This window comes from Aptenodytes forsteri, unplaced genomic scaffold (assembly GCF_000699145.1).
Source record: "Aptenodytes forsteri isolate BGI_AS27 unplaced genomic scaffold, ASM69914v1 Scaffold107, whole genome shotgun sequence".
NCBI classification, from domain to species: Eukaryota; Metazoa; Chordata; class Aves; order Sphenisciformes; family Spheniscidae; genus Aptenodytes; species Aptenodytes forsteri.
Window position 1 is genome coordinate 617,505 of NW_008794118.1, and position 18,522 is coordinate 636,026.

At 41.2% G+C, this 18,522-nt stretch overlaps 1 protein-coding gene across 1 annotated transcript in view; it reads left to right on the forward strand.

Moving 5' to 3' along the window:
* Positions 1–18,522, forward strand: part of TRPC5 (transient receptor potential cation channel subfamily C member 5) — a 63,245-nt gene that overhangs the window by 1,238 nt on the left and 43,485 nt on the right. The window contains exon 2 of the mRNA XM_009276500.1: positions 11,703–12,224. Within this exon, the coding sequence (XP_009274775.1) occupies positions 11,703–12,224 (522 nt within the window). The remainder of the gene's footprint in view (positions 1–11,702; positions 12,225–18,522) is intronic.

Below are 18,522 nucleotides of genomic sequence, written 5' to 3' on the forward strand. Positions count from 1 at the left end.
TATTCAATCTTTGAGTTTTGGCGCATTTTTTTTCCTAAAAGTTGTATCAGAAATTTTTTTTACTATACAAACATCAATACAGTGGGTTATGTTTTCAGCCAGGCTGGAGTCTGCACCTAAACTGCACCAGCAAAGAACAGGAAATATATGTCTGAAAATTCACATTTTCCTACATATTTGATTCACTTTCAATTTATCATTAGTAGTAGTTTTATTTCCAGACATTTCGAAGCCCACCGAAATCAGTACAGATTTTCCCTTTGACTCCAGATGAGGTCAGGGGCATTTTCTTAATAGCCTCTTGTGTGAATTCTGTGAAGTGGTCCCAGTTCTCCACTAAACATGCATCACAGCTTGCAGGGTAGTGCTCTCAGTTTGCACAGATCTCTCATCGTTTTTTGCCTTGCTACAGTGGATGTGTTTGCAGCGCACCAGACACGGTCTGTGCTGACCGCTGAGCCCTCCTTCCGTTCTTTAAGAAGCTGTGATCAGTCATGTGAATTACTACACGTTCATGGTGTAGCCATAAGCACCTTTACGGGTAGCTGTTTTCTTCACAACAATCAGAGCTGACATCAAATGTTTACATAAGGATGATACTAGCATCTCTCTGGTATCTGCCAAAATTAGCAATTTGCTCATGGCAGATGGCTCCAAATTAATCTGGTTCACAGATGGGACTACAAATGCAATTCCTCAATAATGAGAATAAAAAGAAAAGGGATCTCGGTATTTATGACTGTGATTCAGTTTGTTTCAATGGTCCAAAGGCCTTCTGAATCAATGAGATCTCAACAGATACCTATCCTTACGTCTTCCAAAAGAAGGAGCTTTACAGAAATAAACCCTGGAAGGATATGGTTGTGAAGAGGAAACTATGGAGAATAAAAGGCAAGTTTTCAGTCTTAGTTGCTAATCCTCAGATACCTGCTGGTGGAAGGTTGCTGCACTTGATAGTATTAGCGAACTTAAAATTTGACCTCAAAAATCCTCTTTTTTGATGATGTGTGAAAATCTGCCTTAATCTTTGTGTAAATATCATAGATCAACAGCCTAGAGACAATCTTTTGTGAACCAGAAATTATATGTTGCATTAAACCATTTTATTCTTGCCCAAATCCAGTAACTTTCTTGATACAATGTGGTTTAGCTTAATTTTCCTACTCACATAGGGTTCTCTGTCCTGTACGGAGAGTCCAGTGCAGAGTTTAGCTCTTACCACCAGCGGCGCTTGACTTCTGCAGCCTTGCTGATACTTAATAGATGTACAAGGTCATTGCTAGCATTGTCAGCCCTGTGCTATCACTGACAGGACTTTTCAAGTCAAAGGAAGCAGATCAGTTGTCAGATATCTCATGACATAAAAGCTAGATTCTGTAGGCAATTAGAAAGAGAAGAGTTTTGGAAGCAGCTGGTGTTCCTCATGCCCTGGCTGAAGTGGTTACTGTGGATCTGTCTCACCTGCAGGCAAAGTGCACAGAGGTTCCTGGTGGCAAGACCAGAGGATCTGGGGTTTGTAGCTGTGAGAAGTGTTATCCTGTCTCCTTCAGTAAAAAGTTTATGTTTCTTTTAGAGGTGAAGGAGAGACTTGTGAACTTCTCAGCTAAAATTGCTAAGCCTTGCAACACTAGCTCCTAACCTATAAGCTAAGGATGGATGTGGGGAGATTGCTCACATACAGGCTGAACAAAGAAGTCTTGCTTATGTGGTGGTATTAAATATTCTGGGTGCATGCACTGTCTTTTTCTGGAACATCACGGACAAGGCAGGTGCCAGCAAGCGTGGAGCGTTGCAAAGGTGTGAAGTACAGCAAAGTGATCAAAGCAAGCCCAAAGTGCAAGCTGATCTGTGTAGCCCTTCTGCAGTGTTAGCCATTGCATACCAGCAGTATTTCTTCCTTGAGCTTAAAAAGTTCAGCTAATTCAGGAAGGTGTTGCTGAAGCCTGGGCATCTGTATCAAGGAAGTCTATAGGCATGACCTGTTCTCATTGAGTTCTTGCTATTGAGCACTATAACAGAGAGGGTAACAGGCTGATTGCTATGACTCAGTACAGATACTGTGCCCTTTGCTACGACTCAAACCAGCCATTTCCATGTTAATATGAGAGGTCCAAAGTGAAGAGGGAAGGCTGAACCTGGTTAGATACACTCTGAGCAAGAGCAGGTTCTGAAGAATAGAAGCAGTTGAGAAAAACTGGCCACAAGTTCTCAGTATGAAAATATTTGAAAGGCACAATAAGGAAGAAAGATTGTGTCTGAAAACAGAAAACTAGCTGTTACTGCTCCAAAGCCTAATGGCTCTGCTAGCATCCAAGCTTTTCATTATTTTTATTGATGCAGTAATAATTCACCGCTATAGTTAACATGCCTTTGACATTGGCGGCTGCCTTCGAAATGAATTCCATCTAATTAAACTAAACAACAGAGAAATCAGAGACCACTTCAGTTAATGATTACATTTAACTGGGAATTTCTTTCCTCCCTCCCCACTGCCTGCCTCCCCAAATAATCTTAAATCTACGAGAAGGAGGTGTGAAGCAAAACAAAGAACTTGGGTGATATAGCGCATAGACCTAATGAGTAGCACTGGGGCTAGGGCTCGCAGGCTGCAGTGCGAGCAGCTACTAGACATCTGACAGCGGCAAATAAGTCACTGGCTCCTTCTCCTGGGCCAACATAAAGTCTGTCATTAGTTCCTAGGAGAGCTGGTGGGGTCAGACCAAGAACTGCATCAAAGCATGCACAAACATGTCGTAATTTAACATATAGACAGGTGGAAAAGTCAGGAATGCACTGTTACATGAGATGTTTCCCAGGGAATTTTCTTTATTAATTTGTGGGAGTGATCTTAGCACTTGCCTGTGTTCGGCACACTGTACAGTGTATTTTCAGTCAGGAGTGATGGGTGCATGGGATTCAGCTGGGTGGACTGCCTGTAACAAACTATTTGTAGGGAAAAAAAATCCCGTTTGTGTTCCTACACAAGTAAACTTTTGGTCTCTCTATAGATCTGGTGATTAAGGTGTTAAGTTTCAAAAAAACATATTTCATTACCTACCCAGCATCCATGAATGTGCCTAATTTACTCACCACCCTTTTCTCATAAGCCCCAATTACAGCATTAGCTGCTCCTTACATCAGCCCCCTGACATCTCACAACACATGTTTTTGCCTCTGGTCTGTATGACTTCTGAAACCCAGAAGGGGCTTTTGACACAGCTCTGTCACTGATACAAATATGCAGGAGAGTCTGCCTGGTGCAAGAGTTGCAACACATTTTCCAAGGGAAGCTTCTTTGTATGGGGAAATTGAACGTAACAAATTACAGGCTCCTCCGAAACAAAGCTCTGGGATCTATAAAGAACTGCACGACGGTTTATTAGGAGTCCCCTAGTCCCTATCTGGCTGTTGAATAGCGCTGTGCTCGGGTTTGCAAAGTAGAACGGCACCTTTATGGCTCGTTTATCCCTGTGATGGACAGTCTTTTGGTGGCAACAAGGTGTGGGGGGGGGGGGGTGTGTGTGTGTCAAAAAGGCATTGTCTGAGAACAATATACTCCCTGCTCGTCTCTGCATTGTTACAGCAAGGGAAGACTGTAATCCAAGGTCTGTGCTCTGTCATTGCCTTGGGAGAACATGTTGGAAAAACACTCAAGCCTGCAAGAGGCTCAGGGTCTTGTGCATCGTTGGTACTTAATTCATGGCAGTGCAGGAGGGCTTGTGTGCCCCACTTAAATACTCTTCAGGCAGACAGATGATGAGTTAGAGGCAGTATCTGAAGCATGAGGAGCATATAATTAGCTAGATGTTTTGAACTACCTAGCATTAGAAATAACAAAGGAAGTCACTGCCTAAGTGGTAATAAAGGACGATCACAACCACAGAGATTTTATTCTCATGTGAGACCCCGCCACCTGTCTAGATTGTCATTTCTTTGCTATCGCAAACTCTGGGGGTCTTTTCAGAAGACACAGTGTCTTCTTGGTTAGTATAACAACAATGCCAAAAGCACAGCTTAATAGTCAAAATGGGGAGAAACGCAGCCTCCTGCTTTGTGAGCATCGAGATGTGTTTTGTGCAACATCGTACAGCGCTGGGCTGGCACCAGATGCAGCCACTCACTCCTCTCTGTGATGTTGTCGTCTTATGATCGAATCTGATTCTTTTCTTTTTTTTTTTTTTTAAAGGAATGTGATTGAATAGGAACACAACCCCACCTCTCCCGAGCAAAAAGCCCTCCCTTTTCGAGCCCTGTTAGCAACATATTACCTCACCTAAACTTAATGAAACATCTCTCATCCGCACACGGTAATAAATTACAGGAAATAGGGACATTTTATGTACAAAGATGACATAAAAGGCTATAGATAGCATGATTATTAGCCTATATTAGCACATCTTGCCCTTGTTACCACTAAGAATAGAAAATACGGAGACCAGATAAAATGAATTAAAAAGCTGGACAATTCTGTCCCAGAATAAATCCTGGAAAATACTAAATAAAGATAAACAAAAAAGATTAGCCATAATAAAACAAAAGATTACTTTGAAGACAGAGCCTGCAAATTTCCAGCTAACCATGAACTATCTTTGTTTCAGCATGCTTGGGGTCAGGGGAAAACTTATCCGTAAAATGAAAAAATATCTAAGGTGCAGCGACGTTCCAAGGCCTTTAGTGTAGTTAAGAAATTTACAGGACTGGATTAAGTAAGCTCTTTAAAAAAATTAATTTCCAAACTTAAAGACAACATTAAAAATTGTTAGGGTTTAGTCTTTATTTTTACCCAAAATAGCTGCTCCTATATCACAGACTAACTCTTAAAATGGTGATGAAGAAAGGTGAAAACATGAACAAACAGCATTTTGTGTTTCCAGATGGGGAAAAAACATAGCTTCAGGCATATATGAACTAGTCTGCCTATCCAAACTTCAGGAGACAATTCAATTTACTCTCACGTCAGCAATACGAGACTTAACACCTGAGTTGGTATCAGAGGGTCTCGGGAAACAGATCTAGCAAGCAGCCAGGGAATCTCTGCATTTTGGCAAGGCTTGGGCATAACATGCTGTGAGCCAGGTTCTGACGTCACTTATGCCACTTTTTCTCTAGCAGCTTCATTAGTGTCTGGATTTGTAACAGTGCCTAACTTTTGTCCCTTGTTTGTTTTAACTGGACGAGTGTCATTATTCAGCTGGCCCCAGGCTACATAAGCGTATGATAAAACCAAGATTCATTTGATAGTTGGTCATATCATAGAGATAAGGTGACATAACATTTAAGTTGTGACTACAATGAACTTCTCAACCATTCTTACACAGATGAGAAGACATAACCAGGAGAGGGTGCAATTGCTCATGGCACAACGCTGGTGTTATTTCTCTAAACAACGGTAGGCACTCGCTAGCCCCTCTTCCTGCTGGATTCAGTAGTTCTTAGCTGGAGCAAGACACAGGAATTCAGGGCAAAGCAGACCTCAAGACTGCACTTCATTTAAATACAAGAGGTTCAAACACAAGCTAACTCTTCAACAGCATCCCTCTGGGACTTGGAGAATAAAGTCCACACTGAATGCACTCTTCCTTCATTTCATCAAGTGCCTCATCTTATTTCCTCCACCCGCATCAGAAAGGGAGGGTGGCTTAGAGGAGAGCGTGCTCTGTCTGGAATAAGTTGCCATAGGCCATTTAAATGCATATTTGCAAAATCCTTTCCTTCTGAAGACTTCTCTCTGGATTCCTCTTTTTTAATCCCCAACAAAAGAGAAGTTATTATGTAGCATCAACCACAAATGGTGACATCTTTTGACAATCTTTCTGGCTGTGCTGCATTTCCTAAACACATGGCTGAACAAAACAAGCTCTGATGCAGTCCTGCCACTGTCAAATGCACTAGATTTCAGTTTAGCTCTGAAAACTAATCCCTTGGGTCTACCTCCATTTTTAAACACATGGATAAGAAGCCAAATTAAAACTTGAAGAATCTAAAGCAGATATATCTGGATTAACGTATTTTGCTTTTGTTTATTGGTTGCAGAGAAAAAAGTTTAGTTATACAAGTATCACGAATCTAATTTTTCACTTTATTTCAGTGGTAATGCATTATATCAAGCTATTTTTTATTCAAAGATACCTATTTCAGTGTTAATATGTACCATTTAGTAACCTTGTATCCGCATTTGACTTGCTACAAGGCACTAAAAGGTACTAATTTTCTCTGGTTTGCAGTATCAGTCTGAGGGGCAGAGACTTTATTTGGCTTTACAAGCATGTAAGTCACTGCGCAGATTTTAGACCAGAAGGAGCCTTTTCTTCAGCTGGATATTCTCTGACAGCTTTATTGAAATCACTGGAATACTTCAGTAACAACAGCAGAGCTTGCCCAAAATTACATCTACAACCACGCGTGCTTTATGCCAGAGTTACGAACTTCCTCAAAACCAGTACAAAAGCCCTTAAAGTACGTTACTTTTTTGTTATCGGTTTGTGTTGATCATTATATTTCATTAAGCAAATTACATCATTTCATTCAATGAATTGCTCTTTAGAGAAAAAACAACCTTCCTATTAATATAGATACTGTCATCACTCTGATACAAGATGTCTCTCAAGGCACCTCTGATTAAGATATTCAGTTATTGAAAGCAGCACCACTGCATTGCCTAAAATGAATGCTTAAATTTATAGAAGCACGTAACATTTTTTCCAGAGTCCCACATAAGGAAACAAATGCCCACGGGGTTCTGTCAATGAAAGAATTTGTTTATGGGTTTAGGCAAGGAGCAGGATTCAGTTGGTCATGCCAGTCACAACATGTATTTTTTTTCAAGACCCTTTTGCTGGTAACATGGCTGATCGGCAGTGTACCAACACTGACTCTGTCTCTCATTCTCTATTTATAGAGCTGCAGCTAGAAGTACCACAGGACTGTGATTTTGAACAAAATATTTTTGAACAAAATCACAGTCACTGCTAAAGCTCCTTTGACTGCTGAGCCTTGCACTAAATTGATGTAGTACCAAATCTTCTTTTTAGAATGACAGAAATTGGCTGTGCCTGTTACCGTGCTTGTGGATGGCATATGCACTTCCCCCATAGGGCTGCATGCAGAAAAACAATCTAGAAATAGGAAATCCTTACTCAATAAGTTACCCAAGCTTCCATTTCTATAAGTGTTTCATTTGAAGTTTTCTAATGAGGTTGCATGAGTTTGTTTTGTTTAGTAAAACATTGTTTTGGCAATTGGAAAATCTTTTCTAAGATACAGTTGTATCAGAAAGTTATGCAAGCTGAAAATAATGCAGATTAATATATTTACATGGTTATACTTACAATTTATTCCACCAGTCCAGGTGAGGTGTTAGTTTATGGAATGGAGATGGCTTGATAATGTGGCAATTCCACCTGTAACAGGTAAAAGTATTAGTTATTTTCAAACAAAAGTGGCGGGGGGGGGGGTGGCAGGGGAGGGGGATGCGTAGGTTGACTGCCTCCCACCCAAGAAGCTTACAATTAGAGATTAACAAAATTAAGAAAGTAAAGGATTTTGTGGTTAGGCTTTGCTTTACTTTCTAGACACTCTCTTTTCAGTTCAGGTCTAAAGCACTGAAGAGTTATCTGGGGAGACTGCAGCTGTGAGCACCTGTAAAGGTGAACACTGAGGAGAGACCTGAACGTGAAGGAAGACTAGTGTCTGGTAGGGTTACCAGACCATAATCAGGACTGTCAATATAGAGGGGCAGAAAAGTGTAGGACGCAGAGATAGTAGCAGAAAACCACCCCCAAATAGTCATTAGACAGAGCCAGGCTCTTTCCTCCGAGTTCAAGATTTTGCACTTGACTGGCAAGTTCCTTTGCTGCAGAACAGCTTTTTTTCACGTAGTTGTCCTTTTTTATGTGCATAGATAGATGACAGATGCTGTAGAAACACTATAGCTTGCTTTGAAATCTTCCAGCATTTAAACCTGGATATTAGCTGCCACAGTCCTGCTGTAGAAACACTAGCTTGCTTTGAAATCTTCCAGTGTTTAAACCTGGATATTAGCTGCCACAGTCCGTAAAAGGCAAAAGATGCATTCATATTAGTCTTTAGTTTGGTTGAGGAGCATGCTTTTGAGATGTAATCTCCTTAACCTCCCCATTTACTGCTCTTTGGTTCACATTGCTGAGCAGTCTCAGAGCACTTGAGCTGGATTGGTTTTACACAACACTAAACCAGAGGACATGCTCCAGGGGCACTCAGATACCAGGCTAGATTAAGTCGAAAGTAAAACTCCTAAAAGACCTACAACAAGGCCATCGGGTCTTCAGTGCCAGGTTGTTGTTTTTTTTTTCGCTCTGTAGTTCTGCTCCTCTTACACTGTACTAGTTACTAACATAAGCAGAGATTCCTGCTCTTCCTATACAGATCTTCTTTCCAGCAGTTCACTATTTACTAGACAACTTGTTTTTCCATTCAGAGAGCTTAGCTATACTGAACAGTGCTTTTATGTGAGCTAATCCTCCATTTTCTTCTCTAATGACTTAAGCTTGTTTCTCCCCCTGCCTTTTGAAATAAAGGAGATTTTTCACTCACTGCAGTATTGTTCAGAGAAGCGGTGGTACAGTAGTAAGCAGCCTACCTTTATGAGGATTAAGTCTAGAAAGATGGTAACAAGTATTCAATCACTTGTTGTTAATGATAGCATTAATTATTTAAGCTCACATTACCAGGAGGAAATACGGACAAGGCACATGCTCCTATGCGAGTAGTGACAATAAGGTTCTGAAGGACTCAACTTAACAGCTTGTGTCAGGTGATGAGGTTAATGGAAAAGAATTAGTTATTCAGGTCACTTAATGAGAATAACCTTGGAAGAGCTTAGCAGAACCCTTGGGGTAGAATAATTTATTCCTCTTCTGCTTCCATCACTGTAAGTTAACCCAAGACATAGAAGAAGCTGATCTAAACATGAACTCAACCTGTCAGAATAGTGCAGGAGGAACATCAGCAATTACACTGCATTGTTGTAATCTCTGCTGCCCCTCCACTGATAATACATAGAATACAGCCTTCAGAGCAAAGGCTTGCTTTGCATAGCCCCATCTTTAAAACAAGACGCTTTGTTAAGATGCAGGCTATGAAAACACTGTGCAAGAAGACAACAAAAATATTCACCACGACACCGTGCAAGAAGACAACAAAAATATTCACCACAAGACATATAATTTTTAGCCAATGCATGGTCTTTGGATCAGCCAGGCATAGAAAAGAGAGAGGCCACAGCAGCCATCATTCACACTACTCCTGTTCTGTGTTTTGGTGGCTTGTTTTGCTGCTCAGCTATAATCAGAAATAAGCTTCAGCTTCTGTGATTTGACGCCTTACAGTGATCTGCTCCCAGACCCCAGGGAGCCTCTATGTCTCCACACCACCATTTCGCTTCTTATCCCTTAATTAGAAGTGCTGCAAGCTGCCCAGGAAAACATGCCTTCCACACAGCGGCTGCCTGAGACCTGAAAGTAGCGCTCCATTTTTGGGGTGAGGACTTGTGATATCAGCCAGAATAAGGGATGGGAGATCACTTGATAGATACCCCTGAGTTGATCCCAAACCTTGGGACAACCATTTTGAGAGTCCTAGATCCAGATTTTAGACAACCTCAGGAGTAGACAGAGGCAGACAAGATTAGCACTATCCCCACCTGTAACATTACTACCTTGTCGGCAAGCGCCCATTTCATATTCTGAACAACATGAATACCTCATCTGCGTAAAGCTGAAAATCCTTTTCGCAGCCCTGAGTACAATAACTTCCATATAGAAAAACAAGATTAAACTTGACAGTAATAGGAGTGATGGAGGGGGAAAACGTTCTTGCTTTGAGGCAGAGGCTGTGAATATAGCAGCCAGTGACTGACTTAAAAAGGAGGGGAAGAAAGATAAATGCAGTTATCCAAGCATCAGGGCTTAAAAAAAATGCTTCTAAGAGAAAAAAGAAAAATGTGCACCTTTCTCTTGACATTTAACAAAGTACCTAAATGAGCTAAGCAAAGGAAAAGAACGAAAGTCAAAGACCTTACAAAGAGAGCTGCTTTCAGCTGTTTGTTACTAGATATCTTAAAATACATTTATCCAACCTTGCTAAGAGACGCCAAGCCCTCCACGACCCACAGCAAATCCTCACTACCATTCTCTCTTCTTCCCCATGAGCCATATTTATAGGCTCCCTCCTGGCTGCCTCTGTAGGGACCAGCTTTGTTAGCAAAGCCTCTTTACACCTGTGTATCTGTAGGCTGCCAGAGATTTAACTCCTCATGTGCCACATCTGGGGTAGCAGACTTGTATTATTCCCAAAAATACCTCTAGCCACGCAGTGAGCCCTGCTCCAGTAAATGACCCTGCATCTCAGTGTGGTGCCGATCTTTGGGAGAGTGTTGTGTATTGTGAACAGGCTCTGTCCTGCTGTCGGCTGGGTTATGTAGAGGTTTATCAATCAACTACAGCCCAGGAGTCTTTAGCTCTTTAGTGCTATAGAGGCACTTAACTCCCAGGGAACTCAGATTCAGTGGTTAGAGGTACGCTGTCTTCACAACCAGTCTTAGGTATATCCTACAGAAGGATTTCTAACTGGTTACTTCATGCTACTTTATCGCAGCTTTACTTTTGGATTTTTACAGACTGAGTAATGTTTCCTGTCATTAGGACTCCTTGACAATAGTTTCTCTGGAACGCCTTTGACATTTGCAAGGGGAAGCAGGCCTACTGTTCACCAAAACCAGCAATCACCCCTTGAGCAGCAGGATGCCAACTGCCGGGGCAAGAGTGGTGGGCACATGAAGTACAGTATGCTTGAGTAATGATTAACACACAACAAAGAGAGCTGCCTGTGCTGTAAATGGAAACACACTGTGTGCTTAGGATGTAAGAGCATTTTGGTCTAATTTTGCACTCTGCATATAGTAATAAGACACAACAGGGTGTGCATTAAGCTCATCTTTTGAGAAGTGCAACAGTAGCTGAATAATGCACACCCTGGAGTGTCTTATTTGTAGTGGACTATGGCTCATTAATTTTACATTTAAATTTTTTCAAACCCATTAAAAAAAAAAAAAAAATCTCTTCTGAGGGCAGTTATGTAATGTATCCTTCCACTGAAAACTATTTTCAAATGAAAACAGTAGGGAAAAGGTGGGGAAGAGCTTTGCTCAACTGCAGACCAGTGATTGGTTTGGTTTGTGTAGGGCCTGCTATAAGCAGGTTCTTGGCCTGCTAATGCAGATATATAATGCAAATAATGATAGTTATGGAAATCTGTTCAGTGTTCACTCTTTTCTAGACTTTCCTTTCTTTTTGTGTAATTACCCGGGCCTTTTGTCTTCCTTTTTTCCTACAAAAGTCTGCCTTTTGGTATATGAACCAATACCCATTTCAGAACAGGTTCACGTATAAAGCATTCAGATGGGGATGTGACTGACTTTTACACCAGACTGGGAACTGAATGGTCACAGGTTCCTGCTCGGGAGGCGGACAGGCATGATTTGGGGGAAGATGGTTTCGCCAGAATAGCTGTGTGTGTGTATGTGCATGGATACAATAGGATTTAAAGAACAGAGGGTGTTAGAAAAACTCTGTTTTGTTATGACATCACTTCGAAAGTATGAAGGAGGGACATCTGATTTCTGCTGTTCCACATGAAATATGACTATGGTTTATCCCTTTATATAGGTTCCAACCTTGATGATGGACACCCAGTTTTCAGAATTCACTCCCGATATCACCCCAATAATGCTGGCGGCTCACACCAACAACTATGAAATCATCAAACTGCTTGTCCAAAGACGGGTAACAATTCCACGCCCACACCAGATCAGATGCAACTGTGTGGAATGTGTCTCCAGTTCGGAGGTGGACAGCCTGAGGCATTCCAGGTCGAGGCTGAACATCTACAAAGCTTTAGCTAGCCCTTCGTTGATTGCCTTATCAAGTGAGGACCCCATCTTGACGGCCTTCCGACTGGGCTGGGAGCTGAAGGAGCTCAGCAAAGTGGAAAATGAGTTCAAGGCTGAATATGAAGAGCTTTCACAGCAGTGCAAGCGTTTTGCTAAGGACCTTTTGGATCAAGCACGGAGTTCCCGAGAATTGGAGATCATTCTCAATCACAGAGATGATCAAAGCGAAGAGCTGGATCCCCAAAAATGTCATGATTTGGCAAAGCTAAAGGTAGCAATAAAGTATCACCAGAAAGAGGTAAGAGTCATCTAAATGCGAAGGTGTGTGAAGGCTTCATGTTTTGGGTAAAATGACTTATTTCTCTAGTCTCCATGGGTTTGTTCAGGGTTGCTAGCTGAGAGCCAGCAGGGGTAAGTTTGGATTGAGTGGAAAACCATGTGCAAATGGGTTAGTCACAAACCAGGAGGTTCAGTGCACCTTGGTGACAGCGTGAATCTGATGACAGTTGAGGGCAACAAGACTGGGACTTGCTGCAGTGGGTTATGGCTTCTATGGCACCGACACTTTCTGTTTCAAAGGTACTTGAATCCCATTTCATTGTAACCCATCGCCCTGCGAAGAACAGCTTTCAGAGATTTCCAGGTTTGTTAGCTCTGAAAGCTTTTCCCAGTAGCTGCTTTTATACAGGAACCAAAAGCTAGGCTCATGAAGGTCTCGACTGCAGGAAATAATATAATATACAATTCACTTCCTCCAGCCACCAAACACTTCCTTGCACCCATTCAACACTAACTAATAAGGGCCAGAGAAACGACAGCAGCAAAAGAGAGCGGGAAAGATCAAGAGCACTCTCACTGTCCCAGGTCTCCATGTTACCAGAAATTTTGTTAGGTGAAAATGCTCATGTGATGCTAGGAAGTGGATCATGTAATGCAAATACTTCTTCACACCTGAGACACCTCAGGTTGATTCTTCCTCCTTGACTCATCCGTGTTTTAGGAACTGAGAAGCAATTCCCAGAAATTCGAACTCCTGCCCATAGTACCAGAAAGGAAAGACATACTTCAGCTAAAGGGCACAGAGCCTTTCAGAAGCCCTGCAATCCAGAGATTTGTAAGTTGATTCAGTAAAGGCCACGAACTCAAGGAGAATGCTGACAACAGTTTCATTAGTTGGCTCTGGATTTCCTTTCTCTTTCCAAACCTGGACAGAATTTAGTAGATGATATATTACTGTTGGCCAGCGATGTTCCACGTTATCTGAAGGAGGAATTTAGCTTGCTTGGTTGAGGAACCAAATTGCAATGTCTATTACATTCTTCTGTGTCCGGAGGGTGACAGGAGTGGCAGAAAAGCCTGCCACATTACTCTTTTCACTGTCTTCCCCGCATTTGATGCTTTGTTTTATGCATTGACCCAGGTGAGGACAGCCTGATATGATACATTCCACCTCCCTTAATGGCTGCTCATGTCATCCGAGGTAAAATAGTCAAGAAGTGAAAGATGCAGATTTTCCTTTCTTCCCTGTGGTCTGTTTCGCCTCCTGAGTACCAGCCCCTTGATGGAACAAGCTGGAGCTGAAGCCTCAAGCTTTCTGGGAGCTAGTCCATAGTCACTTGCTGTTCTTACTGGGCTACTCCAGTGAAGTGTCGGGTTCACTGGCCTTCATGGCAGGTTGTGTTTTTCACTCTAGCTGACAGTGTTAGGTAACACCAGAAGTGCTTTAAGGACACGAACAAGTAGTGAAGAATTAGTCTGGAGAAGGGTAATGCAGTATATCAGGTCAAATGTTCCTTGAATCTAAGAAGGGCCAGAAACTCTACTCCTGGTTTTTTTACTGGCCTGATAGCCACAGACACTGCATCCACATACACGTTTCAGCAGCCAAGACACCACTGGCACTGCTGTGTGTAGATCACTGCTGATTTCGATGTCTTGTCACAGTTCAGGATCACTATTGACATCCAAGCACAAATCTGTGGCTACCCTTATCTTGTGTTCACATTAAGAAACTACAAGTCTGAAGGAGTTCACTATATTTGAAATGTAGTGCTGAAGTCCTGAAGTGCTTTTATTTTAAAGTAACAAATTTTCAGCTTTGCTTGCTTGCTTGAAAGTTTTTATCTCTTTTTTTTAGGCATATTTGACTGAATTCCAAGCATATGGACAAATTCCATGTTTTGTGACATATTCATGACGGTTCCAGCATATAAATGCTAGCAAATGTGCTCTGTGTTGCCACCTAAAGTCAGGGCTGTTTCCAGGTAGAATACTGGTGGACAGGGACAGAATGAATGAGTTTGGGAAACCAGCACTACTGAATCATCCTACCTGGTTATTCAGAAATACCTGATGCACCCTGCAGGATGGTGTTTGTATGCAACAAAATATTGCAGTGGTTTTCTTATCATGATAATTAGTCCAATACAAAACACTGAGCAAAATACAAACATCATTGCCAGCTTCTGAAAAAAATTAGTAGGAACATTTGTCAGGGAGACACTGAGAAATGCCTTTTAATCCTGATTGAAGAGTATCAGACTGAGAGAATTTTTGTGGGGGACAGGAAGGAAAATAGAAACGAGTCTGGGTTTGTGAAAGACAGTTCTGCAGAGAGAAACAGCAGACTTTTTAAAAGTAGATCTTCTTGTTCTGCTGAAGCTTTTTATGTCTTAACATTATATGGGATTGGATTGGATGGAGAAACTTTTTATATCTTAACGTTGACAAAGTTACAAGTCAAATCTCTAGTAGCCTAAGATGAAAATCCAAAGTGGACCTTAGTTATTTTCTGGGGCTGTAAGTTGTTACCGCAGTTGTTAGTTCTTTATATTCAGCATAAAGAATGCGTACTCTCACATTGATTTTGGACTAATTGCTAGACAAATTTCCTGCAGCTTTTTCTTTTTGAATGAGATAAACCTCCACATTTCCCCCAAAATATGAAATTATTCCATTTCAGCTTAATCGGGAAGATACGTTCAAGATTCTTACTAGAGAAGTTGTTAAGAGGGGATTGGTAAAGAGATCATTGTCTTTGGATGGAGAGGCAGTACTATGTGTTTTGGGTAGGGAGTAGATCTTAAAGTTACTTTTTCTTTGTACCAGCTAAGTGATCTGGGAATTCAAGAGTACTCTGCACCAGACACACTATTCAGTGTTATTCTCTCCAAGGCATTTCTGATGAACCCACCGTGCTTTTTTTTTTTCTCCCCATTGCACTCCCATACTGAAGAGTAGGTGCTAGTTCATTCTAGGTACAGAAGAGTAACAGCATTCAAATTTCTAGTGCAGGTTGATGATCTCCAGCAGTGAACATACAGGACTGAAAAAAATCCCGATGGGAAAAGCTAGACATCTACGGGCAGTTCTTGTTCCAAACTAGGCCCTTGGAGGAAAGCTTTTTAAAGCTAGTTAGGCTGCTAAATATGCAGGTAAGTAGGCAATAAGTTTTTAAACAGAGTATAATCTGGTTAAGTGCCTAAATCCTGCTGGAGATTAGACACTTAATCTTGCTGAGGCATTTTGAAATTCCACTGTGGAATTAGCTGCATCTTTTGGCACCTAGCTACTGGAGAAAAATCTGATCTTGTACGTTAAGTTTTAGCAAACAATTAGCAATCAGCCCTGCCATGGACACAAATCCCTGTTCCCTGCACTGAATCCAGTAAATATACTCATGGTATACACAACTTCATCTTTTGATCTGGCCTGAGTGCCTCAGTCTTCACAGTGAGCAATCTGGACGAGGGCTGGATTAGCGAGGGGAACCACTTCAGTTCAGTCCAACCTCCAGAGAAATACTGGCCTCATCACAAAGGCTCCACCTCAGTCTGTATCCCCAGGTAAATCCCACTGCCAGTGCCTTTCTGCCTTATGACACAGATATGGGTTTTGTCTTTACAAGGGTAGAAAAATCTCCCATTCTTTCTTTTTTTCAACGAAAAAGCCTGGGAGGTACAAGTTTTGATTTCTCCCAAACATTACATGTGTTAAGTATTTTATAAACTGACAAATGTGTCGCTCATGAGGAAGAAGACCTTCTTCCTTTGGAGGAGGGCCAAAACAACGGAGAAGAAATTTCTTGCTTTTCATGTTTGTTTTTAATAAGCCCATATATCCTAGAAGGTAAATTACTGTTTACACACAAGGAAAAATTTGAATTATACAGGAAAGATTAAAATGTGCCCTAAGGTAGCTTTGTAGTATATTTTATGGTAGTAAATGTTAAAACCATGCTGTGCAATGTTCACAAGCTCCCTCTCCATCTCATCTTAAGTGTAGAATGGTTGTGTCCTCAGTTTCAAATTACAAAAGGGCCCTGACCATTTCTTTAGAAGAGAGGAAGGATTTAATAGTTGTGATCACTGTTTGCATGGCAGTCACAAAATATTAGGAAAAAATGAGGACAGCGCTAGTACACTGTGAAACATGATGAGTTAGATCCAGCACAGACACGTCAGTTTTCTCAGTCCACTTTTGAAAGAAATTATTTTCGTAGGATCACGGGAATTCATGGTCTAAGAGACAAATAGGCTTTTCATAAATGCTCTGTAGTATATGGCATTTGTCTTCATATTAATACTTTTCAAATTCTTTTATTCATGACTAATTTTGGAAGGAGAAAGGTGCTGAAGACTTAATGAGAAGAAAAGGCACAGCTCAGCTGTTGGGGATCAATCTTCACTATGCTGTTCTGGCACCAAATTAGCTCTGCATTTGTTAATTTGTTTGCATTTCTAAGAAAAGATGGGGAAAAGTCATCTCTTAGGATCTTGCCAGTCACGTAAAGCACAGTTGTATGTACAGTGTACCATCGCTGTATTGGAGAACCAGAGCATAGGCTGAATGCAAATATAATTTTTGCGTCCTTTAAGGTTTTTTTACATTACCAAAATAATGTAAAGCAACCGTAGCGTAGCAGTGAATCAGGTCTAAAAGGGCAGATTTCTCCTTGTATATAACATTCTGCTAAGCCACAAGAATACCAATATACATTCAGCCTATTCCTGCCTTCCTGCTCTCCATCGCAGGTCATTCACATCCTCAAAATGAAGTGAAACATCACAGTAGTGGGTTTTTAGTGCTTTGCATTTTTCTAGTACTGATAGTTGCAGATGTGCAGGTTTAGTTCATACGTCTGTAAGAAACACACATAATGCAAGGCACTCAGAAAAAAATGTATTTTACCTATGACTATATTGCTTAGCACTTTAACGGAATTAGATCAAAAGAGTGCATGAAATTTCCTCTCAGAAACCTTAACCTTAGTCTCTCTTACTCGCTGTACTCTAAATCAGCGACAGAAAAGGAGAGAAGTAGAATTATTTGCTTTTCTAATTTAAAAACAGTGCTCTTTCTTTGCTGTTTTCTCTTCAGGATGAAACTTTAAAAGTTTTAGTTCTTTTTTTCCAAGACATTTACATAGACAAGTACCTCCTGAGATACAGTACTGGAGTGAATGAATAATCATTCCTGCCATGCCACATATTTTTCAGCTGTGTCTTGACTCTTGTCAACTGTGTGGCTGCAGTTAGAAGCACAGCATCATTCTCCAGGGAGTGTGCATAAACCTGGTGAATTTCTAAGGGCACTTCAGTAAGTGTATAAAAAGAGCTTTTAAAAATATCAGAGATGCATGAAAAATGAAGTGCGAGGTCTGTGAAAATCAAAGCTCATCTACTGCACCTTGTTTACCTGTTCTGAAAGCCATTCAAGTATCTTGATGGATAGCCACAGATCTTTCTTTGCTTGCAGGCAGTGCTCAGTTATCCTCACGTGGTTTTGTCTGTTTTCTTGCCACACTACCTGGAGATATAATGATACAGAGCTGAGTATTTGTATTGTGCTCTTTAAAGGCACAATAAAAAGCTAGCTTTTCGGTGAGCCTGCACAACTCAGATTAATAAACAGGCTTTTACTTTCAGGTTTCTAGAATGAAATCATAGCATGTCATGAAAAGATCTTTATTAGGACTAGATGGAGGAAGTAGAGCTGCTCCTTGTGGAAGCTTTTTCCCTTTCTGGTGACCTGGAACATCTGTATCCCTTATGGTATTAGATGGTGAGGATGGTGCAGTTATGCTACTTCCAGATCTGTCCTACACCACAAACCTGAATGTAAGTGTAGGGATTTTTAAAGCACTGAACGTCCAAATGTCACCTTTCATTTTCCAAGAGCATTCATTCATTCATGCATTCTTGTATGCAGCAAAGTTACCATCTGATGTGTGAACAGTGGCCTGTGCTAAATGAAGCTGTTTTTTTCTCAGACTCAATCCCAGCAGGCAGATGACCACATTACAAAATCTTCCATTCATGTGGTACCAACTGAGCTGTTATTAACAGTCTCAGCGGCTGGACTTCGGGGTGACAGGTGGGGAAACTTATCTGCATTTGCACCCTTAAAACAGTCTTTCCTGCTGATCGCTGGTGGGGCAGCAGGGTGAGTGGTGCATATCTTGGAGCCCCTACTCGATGGGTTTGTGCAGTTGCCGGATCTATTTGTTAAGTTTTGGAAATTTTAATGGAAATTTAACCTGTACAGCTGCATTGTGTTACAAAAATTAGGACAAGTGGCATTTAGGTGTAACTTCT